This window comes from Osmerus mordax, chromosome 26 (genome assembly GCF_038355195.1).
Source record: "Osmerus mordax isolate fOsmMor3 chromosome 26, fOsmMor3.pri, whole genome shotgun sequence".
NCBI classification, from domain to species: domain Eukaryota; kingdom Metazoa; phylum Chordata; class Actinopteri; order Osmeriformes; family Osmeridae; genus Osmerus; species Osmerus mordax.
In genome coordinates this window covers 1,611,771-1,622,886 of record NC_090075.1, presented here as the reverse complement: position 1 = coordinate 1,622,886, position 11,116 = coordinate 1,611,771, and the positions used below count along the sequence as shown (strand labels likewise).

Genomic DNA, 11,116 nt, shown 5'->3' with positions numbered 1-11,116 from the left:
ATAGTTTATAGTTAGTTTATTCAATCAGAACATTTTTATTGATTGGGGGTGAAGTCCAGGTCCAAGTCATAGTGGTTAGTGTTTGGCTTGGGCTGTCCACCTAGTGGTTCGGCGGACTTGTAAGCATTTGGGACGCGGGGGACGGGAATGGATCATTGTGACCGGGGGATCGAAACCCCCCTTGCGAAACACATCTCGCTCTATTCTGCGGTAAAGATGGCGGTGGTAGAGGGGGCGCGCAGTGGCCGGAGCACGGCGAAACGACCCTGAAAGGGTCCCTATTCTACAGAATTTTGAGCGTGGGGTACCGAACATTGCCACCTGGCTACAGAACGAACAGTTGTTGAACCGTTAATTTCAGTGATACGTTGAGCTTTTTGCTTTATTGTTTGAGGCAGGGGTGGGTGGGTTCCACACTGATATCTGGCTAGCAAGCTATCGAGCTAGGAGTCCGTGGAAGAAGAGAGGGGGTTGAAAGAAGACTATTTGGAACAGGCCGCTCCACAGTTGGGGGATGTGAGCCAAAACGAGCGCTGGAGGTTTGCTTGCTTCGTCCCGAACATCTTTACACCTAACTGCGGGGATGGGACAACAGGTAGGCCGCGTCGCTGAGGGCACAGCCGCCGGGATACAACCGCCACAGCCCCACGCGACTCCGCAGCACCAGGGAAAGGGGAACCGTGGAAGCAACACCGGGAGGAGACCCCGGGATGTCTGCACTACTGGGACACCGCCTGGCAGGGCAGCTACCGTTAACGTTCCAGACCCTGGAATCAATATATTCACCCAACATTCAGGTAGATATAATTGCAACTCGATTGAATCAAATTACAAAAAGCAGTGATTTGTTGAACTGGTGGGTGTCGGATTTGACTGGACTTTACTGCTAAGCTAACAAGGCAAGCTAACGGGTCTAGGAGCTAACGTTCTGTGTACTGGCAACGCCGCGTTAGCGGAAATACAGTTAGCTTGCTAACAGCAATCAGTGCCAACCACAATCCTGTTGTCCTTTAGCAAACATGTCAGTGAGCTAACTAGCAGGAAAGAATAATTGTATAGTGGTAGACAATGTTAGGGGATATTAAAGAAACTGCTTTTGAATAGTTATGTCATTTGTATCATACTTTAGGAATCTTGATTTAATTGTAAGCGTTTCAGTTAGAGAGCGAGCGAAAATGTGTTTCCAGGTTTCAGGTAGGAGAGAGAAATGAAGAGTAGTTTGGGGTTGCACACATCGAAGAAAAGACAGTCATTCAGCTAGCCAGTCTTCCAGGGCTGAGCAATCAGAGGTTCCGCCTAAACAATGAGCTTTGCCACCGGGGATTGAGTGGCAATTCCAGCCCATTAACTCTCTGTGGCAGCTACAAGAGGCTCACGTTACAGCCCGAGAGTGGCAATGGTCGGCTTACTTGCAACCTCGGAGAAGCTCCACAACTCGGCTGCACTGCTGGCAACACTTTGATAGGGGCATAGGGGCACCTGGGTGGAATAGAGTTGAGCCTGTATACTGTGTAGATGCGGTGAGATTTACTCTCTCACTCGCAAGCGTTGTGTCTAGGGCTGTGGTCGTCCAAGTCTTGCCTCCTTGGAGAGCTTCAGCTGCGAATACAAGACAAGGTGGACTCCCTTATATAGGCCTACTCATTTTTGGGGTACAGCCCTAGGCTTGCTGTTGATAACTCTTTCCAATTCAGCCTGGTGAAGTAGACATGAAAACTGTGACCCATGCATCGACTTTGTGAGTCACTCTCTGGTGATGGGCTGGTTATCCTGTTGTGGTGTATCGTTTCAAAATGGCATGACTTGGATAGCTAAGGTACAGGAAATATACCACGGACTACCAATGCAGACTAGGTCCACTGTCTAACAGATGAAGACCTGTGACACCCAGACGTTGTTACAAGGCAGACAGATAGATGTGGAGCTGGGTGATTGGTATTCTCTGAAGACCACAGTACCCCCACCATGGTTGCAGTCTTTCAGATTCCTTTTGGATGTAGCTTGCCCTGGGGCCAGAAGGTCAGTGAGTCAGACAGGCAGGCAGAGTGTGGGCCTGGGCTGGGATCAGACGTGACAGGAGGCCAGGGAGTAGGGGGCTGGGGCAGAGAGGCTGGGGCAGAGAGGCTGGGGCAGAGGGGCTGGGGCAGAGAGGCTGGGGCAGAGGGGCTGGGGCAGAGGGGCTGGGGCAGAGAGGCTGGGGCAGGGGCAGAGGGGCTGGGGCAGAGAGGCTGGGGCAGAGAGGCTGGGGCAGAGAGGCTGGGGCAGAGGGGCTGGGGCAGAGGGGCTGGGGCAGAGGGGCTGGGGCAGAGGGGCTGGGGCATCGAGGCTGGGGGTGGGGCTAGGACTAATGGAATAGGACAAAGGGTCTGTATCTTGAGCTAACTGGTTTATCCTAGCTCTGCTCAGAGAGAGATGTCACTTGGGTCCCCTTCTCGTCATCTGGGAACACAGACAGCTCCGTGAAGTGCACACTCACTGTCTGTTCAAGTCTTCTCTGTTTTCTCCAAAGTCTGGATTCTGGAGTGAGTGGTCTTTTTATAGGAGCTGGAAGTGCAGTCAGTGTCTTAGCCAGGGTCGAAGGAGGCTTGTAAAACGACTCTGCTAATGGAGGAGAAAGTGTGTGTGTGTGTGTGCCTGGGGGTTCATGCGTGTGCTGGTGTTGGTGTTAGTGTTTGTCCGTTCATGCATATGTTGGTGTACAGTATGGTATACATGCCTGAAGCTAATGAAGCACTGTGAGGATATAGACACCACATTTCCTGAACCTGGGTTAGGGTTAGAAGCCCCCCCCCTTCTCTGCCTGCTCTGCTGTCATCTTCAGCCTCCTTCCCCCGCCTCCTTCCCCCGCCTCCATCCCCCGCCTCCTTCCCCCACCTCCATCCCCCGCCTCCTTCCCCCGCCTCCTTCCCCCGCCTCCTTCCCCGTGCCTCCTTCCCCCGCCTCCTTCCCCCCCTGCCTCCTTCCCCCCGTCTCCTTCCCCTACCTCCTTCCTCCGCCTCCGCCTCCTTCCTCCGCCTCCTTCCCCCCGCCTCCTTCCCCCCGCCTCCTTCCCCCCGCCTCCTTCCCCCCGCCTCCTTCCTCCTCCTCCTTCCCCCCGCCTCCTTCCCCCACCTCCTTCCTCCTCCTCCTTCCCCCCGCCTCCTTCCCCCCGCCTCCTTCCCCCGCCTCCTTCCCATACCTCCTTCCTCCGCCTCCTTCCCCCCGTCTCCTTCCTCCGCCTCCTTCCCCTGTCTCCTTCAGGCTAAGTGACTCATTCCTGCTCAGGTCACCATGCCATTCTGGTCCTCTCATCATCATCATCATCATCATTTATTCATCGACCCTGACTCTCTGTGCCTGTGTATGTCCTCAGGCATGGACGGGAGACAGACAGACAGACTGGCAGGCAGACAGACAATTGGGACAGACAGGTAGACAGGCAGATAGGCAAGCCTTTTATTTGATGTCGCTGGGTAAACAGAATGAGGCACAGGGTCTGTGTGTGTCAGTGCCATGCATCGACAGGCTGGCTGACAGTGACTCCCTCTCTTTGGCCACGTCAGGGCTTCTGGTTCCTAACCACCACCATCATCACTATCACCTCCACTGCAGTGTCCTTGTTGTCCATCGAGGTTAAACACAGGGCTCTTTATTTTGGTGATGAGGAACTGGTCTTTTTCACTTCCCCATTGGGGCTGTTTTCTGCGGAAGTCCATTATCTAATAATGTAGCTTTGTAAGGCAGTAACCCAAGAACCTTAAGTGTTATACTTTTTAAATTGCCCTCTGTGATTTCACTTGGAAAGTGCTCGCAAGATGCCGGTTGAATTCCCTCCTATTGGCTAATGTGCCTCAGTGTACTTATCTGATTGTTAAGAGTGTTTTAATGGTTTCTAAAGCGATAGCTTTTTTTCAAATCATTAAATAAACCTCAAAACCACATTTGGTCGTTTTTTTTGTCGAGAGCTGCATGCACAGACAACAGGCCCCACATGTGGTCATGGTCTTGATGAACGCACAGCCTGCAGTAGAGGAGAAAGTGGGGCACCGCTGCTTGGAGCCAGACTGAGCATCTCTCTGCCCCCCCTCATCCTGCAGTGAGCATCGCCCTCCAGGGGCTGAGAGCATGGTGGCAGGAGAGAGAGAGGGAGAGAGGGAGAGAGGGAGAGAGGGAGAGAGAGAGAGAGAGAGAGAGATCCCGGACACATAAGCTGATTTGCATTAGGGGTGAAATGGGATTAGAGAAATCCACTTTTCCATATATGTGCCAAGGCCCAAACAACCAAAACAAGGCGTGCAGGCGCTGGAAATTGAGTTTCAGAGTTGGTATTTGTGTGGGTGGGTGGACGGTGTAGACATTTGAAATGGAGTAATAAAGTTGCCCCCTGAACACTTCTGGTCAGTTACCTGTCTTAACCACTAGGAGGAGCTGTGGTCTGAGGTTCTCATACCTCCTCAAGGAGTCCCATCTCCACCCCATCTCACCTGAGCCCCGACAGTAAACAGGAAGTGACCCAGCTAGATGTTGTTGTAGCGTCGCTCTGTGTTTTGAACTCGTTTTGTATGATCACTGCAAATCCTCTCTTCACTTCCTGACTCCTTCTGCCTTCTCCCTTTCTCCTCGCTAGTCCAGCCTGGCCTCTGTAAACTGAGGACTGATCAGGACAGAGGAGTGATTAGTTCCCCTCATGTTGGTGCAGATGGCACCAGAACTTGCCCCTGGGGTAGGGTGGGTGGAGGGGTAGGGTAGGGTAGGGTGGGTGGAGGGGTGGGGTAGGGTGGAGGGGTGGGGTAGGGTAGGGTGGAGCAGGGTGGGTGAGGGGTGGGGTAGGGTGGGTGAAGGGGTGGGGTAGGGTAGGGTGGAGCAGGGTGGGTGAGGGGTGGGGTAGGGTGGAGGGGTGGGGTAGGGTGGGTGAGGGGTGTGATAACAGCAGCAGCTGGGGTGAGTCTAGGTTAGATGCCGTGCCCGTTTAATGTGGACTGGCTTCCAGGGTCTGGTGTACTATTCTGCCTGTCTCCATGCTGCCTCTATGCTGCCTCTATGCTGCCTCTATGCTGCCTCTATGCTGCCTCTATGCTGCTTACTGCTTCTTATCCGTCAAGCTGTGGACTTGGCTTGGAGTCCTCCACACACACACACACACACATTAAGGGGTCCAGTCTTTATCTAATATCACCCTCTCCTTCTGCACAAAACTCAGCTGCTTTCTCTCTGTCTGGCATCTCATCCCTTCTTCTCATCATCCTCCTCCTCAATCATTCCTTTAATTGAGCTCCTCACTCTCCCATCTCTCTCTTTCTCTCTCCCCCCTCCTCCTCACTCTCCCATCTCTCTCCCCTCTCTCTGTCTACCTTCTTAGTTGAGTTGTAATTGAGCACAGGCTGTACTGAAGCTAATCCCCCTGTCTGTCTTCTCTCTCCTCCCTCCCTCCCTCCGCCTGCTCTCTCTCCTATCTCCCCCATCCCCCTCCCTCCCTCCGCCTGCTCTCTCTCCTATCTCCCCCATCCCCCTCCCTCCCTCCGCCTGCTCTCTCTCCTATCTCCCCCATCCCCCTCCCTCCCTCCGCCTGCTCTCTCTCCTATCTCCCCCATCCCCCTCCCTCCCTCCGCCTGCTCTCTCTCCTATCTCCCCCATCCCCCTCCCTCCGCCTGCTCTCTCTCCTATCTCCCCCATCCCCCTCCCTCCCTCCGCCTGCTCTCTCTCCTATCTCCCCCATCCCCCTCCCTCCCTCCGCCTGCTCTCTCTCCTATCTCCCCCATCCCCCTCCCTCCCTCCGCCTGCTCTCTCTCCTATCTCCCCCATCCGCCCTCCCTCCCTCCGCCTGCTCTCTCTCTCCTATCTCCCCCATCCGCCCTCCCTCCCTCCGCCTGCTCTCTCTCTCCTATCTCCCCCATCCCCCCTCCCTCCCTCCGCCTGCTCTCTCTTTCCTATCTCCCCCCCTCCCTCCCCCCGCCTACTCTCTCTCCCCTATCTCCCCCATCCTCCCTCAGACCCATTTAATCGCACGCTGCGTCGGTCGGACTTAATCTGCCCGTCCTGGGCCAGACCAGACAGGCTAGGCGGACTGGCACACACCCTCTAGGTTCACACTGACTGGGAGGGAGGGAGGGACAGTTTGGTGGGCATGCAGGCAGAGAGAGAGAATAAGACAAGAATCAGTAAGAGACTGTACCAGACAGTGAGAGTGAAACACAGTAGATCAATATTTGAAGATTGCGTCCATCCAGCGAGGCAGAGACCGTAATAGACCTTCTGGTGATGGGCTGGACAGTGTGATCTGCGCTGTGTCTCTATCTCATATCTGTCTGATTGAATCATCTCACCTAGGACACCCTGGACTCTGGCATGGACTGGAGCTCCACCTTGTCTCCCTCTCCTCTCGGCTGATTCAATCATCTGTCATCTCAGATCTCCGCACCACACATCCCCTCCCTCTCTCTCTCTTTCTATACCTCTCACCACCCCCACCCTCCCCTCCACACAACTCACTCTTGTTCTGTATCTCTGAAGTCCTAAACACCCCACTGCCTTATACACTGCAATGGTATGGAAACACGCATGCACTCTCACACACCCACACACAGACGTCATGGGTGCTGTAAACCCACCCATGTCTGCTTCTGATCACGTTGATCATGCTAAAGCCTGTTAATCCTCGCACTCCTCTCGAATTCTCTTTCTTTGACATCACTTCCTGTTGGTCGACCTCTCTTCTTCTCTCAGGCTGTGTTAACGTGCCTGTCCTGTCCTGTCCTGGTGGAGGAGACATTCCCTTACAGTCACCATCACAACGCAAAACCCCTCCAGCCACACACAGACAGACAGACACACAGACAGCTTACATAAGTGTGTTCTTGCATTGGCGTTGTGGTTGAACAGTAATCTTGACGGTACAATAGTGGGCCCTGCTTCAAGTCATGGTGTGATTATGTCGTCAGGTTAATATTTACTGGAAAATGTTTGGAAACACTGGCCCTCGTTGAGAAATCGCTCCCTGTCTGGGCATCAGACCTGAGTTTAAAGGAAGGGTAGTCCGAGCAGGCTGTCGTTATGTACACGTTCACCCGTAATGGAAAATCAAATCTATACCCGTTTCCTCTCCCTGCTGCCGTATGAATTTGACGGTATTTGCTGACAGAGGGGGAAAATCCGGACGTCACGCCGGAAAAAACTCTCGGAGTGAAAGAGGAAGACGAGGCCCCCCCCCCCCCACTGCAAAATGTTCAACAACCAAGAACAGTAAAAGAAACACTTTCACTTCAGAAGTACGTACTCTGCAACACGAGTTACCACACACTCTGCTGTTTATGTTATGTAGTGTAGGGAATGATGATTATGGAATAGATGAGAATAAGTTTGCCAATCCTGTAATGGACTGATCGAGACTTCACCGTCACTAAACCACAGCCCGGCACACCTGAGCCACCTGGGACAGGGAGTACAAGCAGGGCGGGGAACAGGGCGAGCGTCTGGAAATAAAGCAGTCAGTTTGCACGGTCCAGCAGACCTGTTCAACAGGCGGGCGGGGCGCCGTGCTCCGTGCGGGGCGCCGTGCTCCGTGCGGGGCGCCGTGCTCCGTGCGGGGCGCCGTGCTCCGTGCGGGGCGCCGTGTTCCGTGTGGGGCGCTGTGCTCCGTGTGACGCCCTGGTCTCCCTCTCAGCACCTGAGGAACAGAAGACGAGAGACACGTAGAATACAGGAGAAGGGTCTGGAGAGTCCTTTAAAGTGATGCATAGAGCACCAAATCCTGTGGTGTTAGTGAGGGGGGGGGCACTTAGCTCTCATTAACCCCATTACAACGCGTGTGTGCATATGAGTGTGTGTGTGTGTGCAAGCGTGTGTGTGTGTGTGAGGGTGTGTGTGTGTGTGTGTGTGGTGCGTGCAGGCCTGGGCAGGGCAGTTAGCCAGAGGTCCCTGTCATTAACCAGGCTGTCATGCAGGCAGGCCTGGAGTCTGGCCATCCTCCTGTTAGACTGAGAGGAGCAGGGCTGGAAAGAGAGGGGGAGGATGGAGGGATGGAGAGAGAGAGGAAGAGAAAGGAGGGATAGAGAGAGAGAGAGGGAAAGCAGAGAGGGAGGGATGGAGAGAGGGTAAGGGAGGGGTGGGGAGAGAGAGAGAGAGAGAGAGGGAGGGGGGGAGAGAGAGAAAGGAGGGATGGATGGATGGATGGGTCGAGAGATGGATGTGGGATGGAGCGGGGGAGGGAAGGATGGTACACGTATCTTCCCAGAAACCCTGTAATGACTTACTCACTGAGATTAATGGGACAGGGTCACTCGGATGAAGAAGTGGGCTGAGAGGGAGGAGGAGTGGTCTGTGTGTGTGTGTGTGTGTATTATAAGCTCACCCAAAGTGCTGAGTCTCATAATGATAACCAACGCTCATGCTAAGTGCTGTCCAATAATTGATAGTGATTTATGATGATCTTTGTGTCATCGTGAGTTCTATCTCAGTATTTCGCGCTATGCTATTGTGATGATGTAGACCTACATTGGGAGCAGGCACGTGCAGGGCAGGTCACAATTAGTCACTAACAGAGCGAGACTGACACCCCCCCCCCTCGCACACACACACACACACACACACACACACACACACACACACACACACACCCTGCGTGTAAGGCCAGGGTGCTAGCATGGTTGACAATGAGGGCATTGTTGTCTATCCTGTCCTCATTAATATCTACAGCCGCTGGTCTATCATTGAACCCTGCCTCTTCACGGTTCTACAAACGACTCTTACAGAATGCCCCCTTACAGTCGAGCGTGTGTGTTTCACTTTTACTGCGTGAATAAGTTATTTTGTTGCCCTGTGCTGTGTAGTGTCTCCCTGTCAAATATTCCTGTGAATTATTGTTTTCGCTGTCTTGTGTTTAGTGCTACATAGCCTTCAGTGTGCGTGTCTGTATTGCGGTGTGCGTGTCTATAATGCGGTGTCCTTGTTTTGCGTCTCATCCGCGCCATTGTCTCATACCATTGTCAGTGTTTCCTTCCCAGCTCTCCATCGGCGAGGCGCGCTCGGTTATTTATGGAGTCCTGTTCGTGTGTGTTGTTCTCCAACTGTAAATAAATATCGTTCGGCCTGTAATAGAGAATGGTGCTACACGTGAGGTCATGTCTCAGTAGCCATGTAATTAGCCCTTCTAGGCGGGTTATTGGTTTACACTGCATGCTACACGCCGCTTCTGTAGGCAGAGGGAAGCGGCGTGTGAGGGAGTCAGGTGGCTGAGCGGTTAGGGAGTCGGGCTAGTAATCTGAAGGTTACCGGTTTGATTCCCCGCTGTGCAAAATGACGTTGTGTCCTTGGGCAAGGCACTTCACCCTTCTTGCCTCGGGGGTATGTCCCTGTACTTACTGTAAGTCGCTCTGGATAAGAGCGTCTGATAAATGACTAAATGTAAACGTAGAGGTTATACTCGCTGGCGGCTGGTGTGAGGTTGTGTGTCTGGATAGAAGGGTGACTAGCGACACTGCGTCCGACGTTTTGGTTTGAGTTTGATCACGTAATCTAACTTTACGATAGTTTGATGTACGATTACGTGAAACTCACAGGCTAGCTGACTAGCCGGAGCTGCAATACTTAGGCTAATGTTTGTCACGAAAGCTCTTTGATAGAGTGCGTCAATAGCGGTCTATCTGAGGTCAACTTTGCGGCCACTCTGGTTCGAGGTTGGATGTAAAACTCAAGCTAGCTATCTGGCTAGCTAGCTAATCGTTTTACGCCGAAACAGCATAGCAGCTGCGGCCAGCAGACATCCTGTCTCTCCAGGAGTCTGGGTCGACGGTGAAATATACAGACGGAAGGGCGTGCTGGCACAGAGGTCAGACTAGAAGCCGATCTAGCGCCTCCAGACTCGTGTGTCACGTTTTGACTGCCCCGCCGTGGATGTTTGGATATCCCCGTAGGAGGGATTCTCACGTAGATTGTTCATCTTTGAACCGTGTAAACGGGTAGTGCGATTTGTGTGTGTGTGACCAATCCACAAAAATGTGAGGGAGGACGAGGATAAGCATGTAGTCTTATCAGACTAGTTGTTGCAGAGATCAGGATTCCCGTGTTGCTTGTTTACTGGAAGGGGGATTTGAAGGGGTGTCTGTGAAGGGGGGGGGGGGGGGGGGGTTGCAGAGGTGCTGCTGGTTCAGCTGTTCAACAACAGCTGCAGAAGAGGCAGAGAGGTCTGGGGAGGAGGTGTATGTGTGTGTGTGTGGGGGGGGGGGCACCACTGCCCAGCTGTCTGGTTCTAGAGGCCTCCTCTACACACACATACACAAAGGGGTATTCTCATCACGCACGTGTGTTTGTGTGTGTGCACCTACACACACAAACAGGCGTGTTTGCAGGCACACGACGTACCCAACGCTCAACAACTGCTGCAGTCAGACCCTTCTGATCAGCACTGAGCTGGGCCGAGCAGGGCTCTCTCTCTCTCTCTCTCTCTGTATCTCTCTCTCTCTCTCTCTCTGTATCTCTCTCTGTATCTCTCTGTATCTCTCTTTCTCTCAATCATCTGTCATCTCAGATGTAAACTCCACATATCCCTTCTCTCTCTCTCTCTCTCTCTCTCTCTCTCTCTATATCTCTCTCTCTCTGTATCTCTCTCTCTCGACTCTGGTAGGGGTCACTGCCGTTGTGTTCTGCCAGTTGTCCCTTCTGGAGCAGTTGCCCTGACTCACACACACACACACACAGGGGCTGTGTGTGTGTGTTGGACTGGGCAGCTTGTGGCTGGGAGGGTTCTCCTTGTAGGACTCCACTACCATCTGGTGTTGACCACAGTACCGGCCCACGCCTCACACACTCCTCTGGAGACCCCCCCCCTCCATGCACAGACACACACACACACACACCACCCCTACCCTCATTTTCCAGCTTGGGTTTCCTCTTTCACAGACACGCCTGGCACACACACACACACACACAGTCACACACACACACAGTGCCATGCGGCGTTTCTCCCAGAGTGTGTTTGACCAGGGAGAGAACCACAGGCACGACCGTCCCACCCGCTCAGTCAGGCAGACCTTGAGATCTTGCTGCGGCCACAGCCACATCACAGCTAGCGGCTAGCCTGGAGACGCTAGCCTGGAGCCCTAAAGGCCTTGGCCCTCTAACAAGCTTCAGCCTGATGGAGGTG

At 53.5% G+C, this 11,116-nt stretch overlaps 1 protein-coding gene across 1 annotated transcript in view; it reads left to right on the top strand.

The window, feature by feature from the left end:
* Positions 1-459: 459 nt before the first annotated feature.
* The window catches only part of abl2 (c-abl oncogene 2, non-receptor tyrosine kinase), a 23,526-nt gene continuing 12,869 nt past the window's right edge, over positions 460-11,116 (top strand). Inside the window, exon 1 of the mRNA XM_067229593.1 lies at positions 460-797. Within this exon, the coding sequence (XP_067085694.1) occupies positions 584-797 (214 nt within the window). The 5' untranslated portion in view covers positions 460-583. The remainder of the gene's footprint in view (positions 798-11,116) is intronic.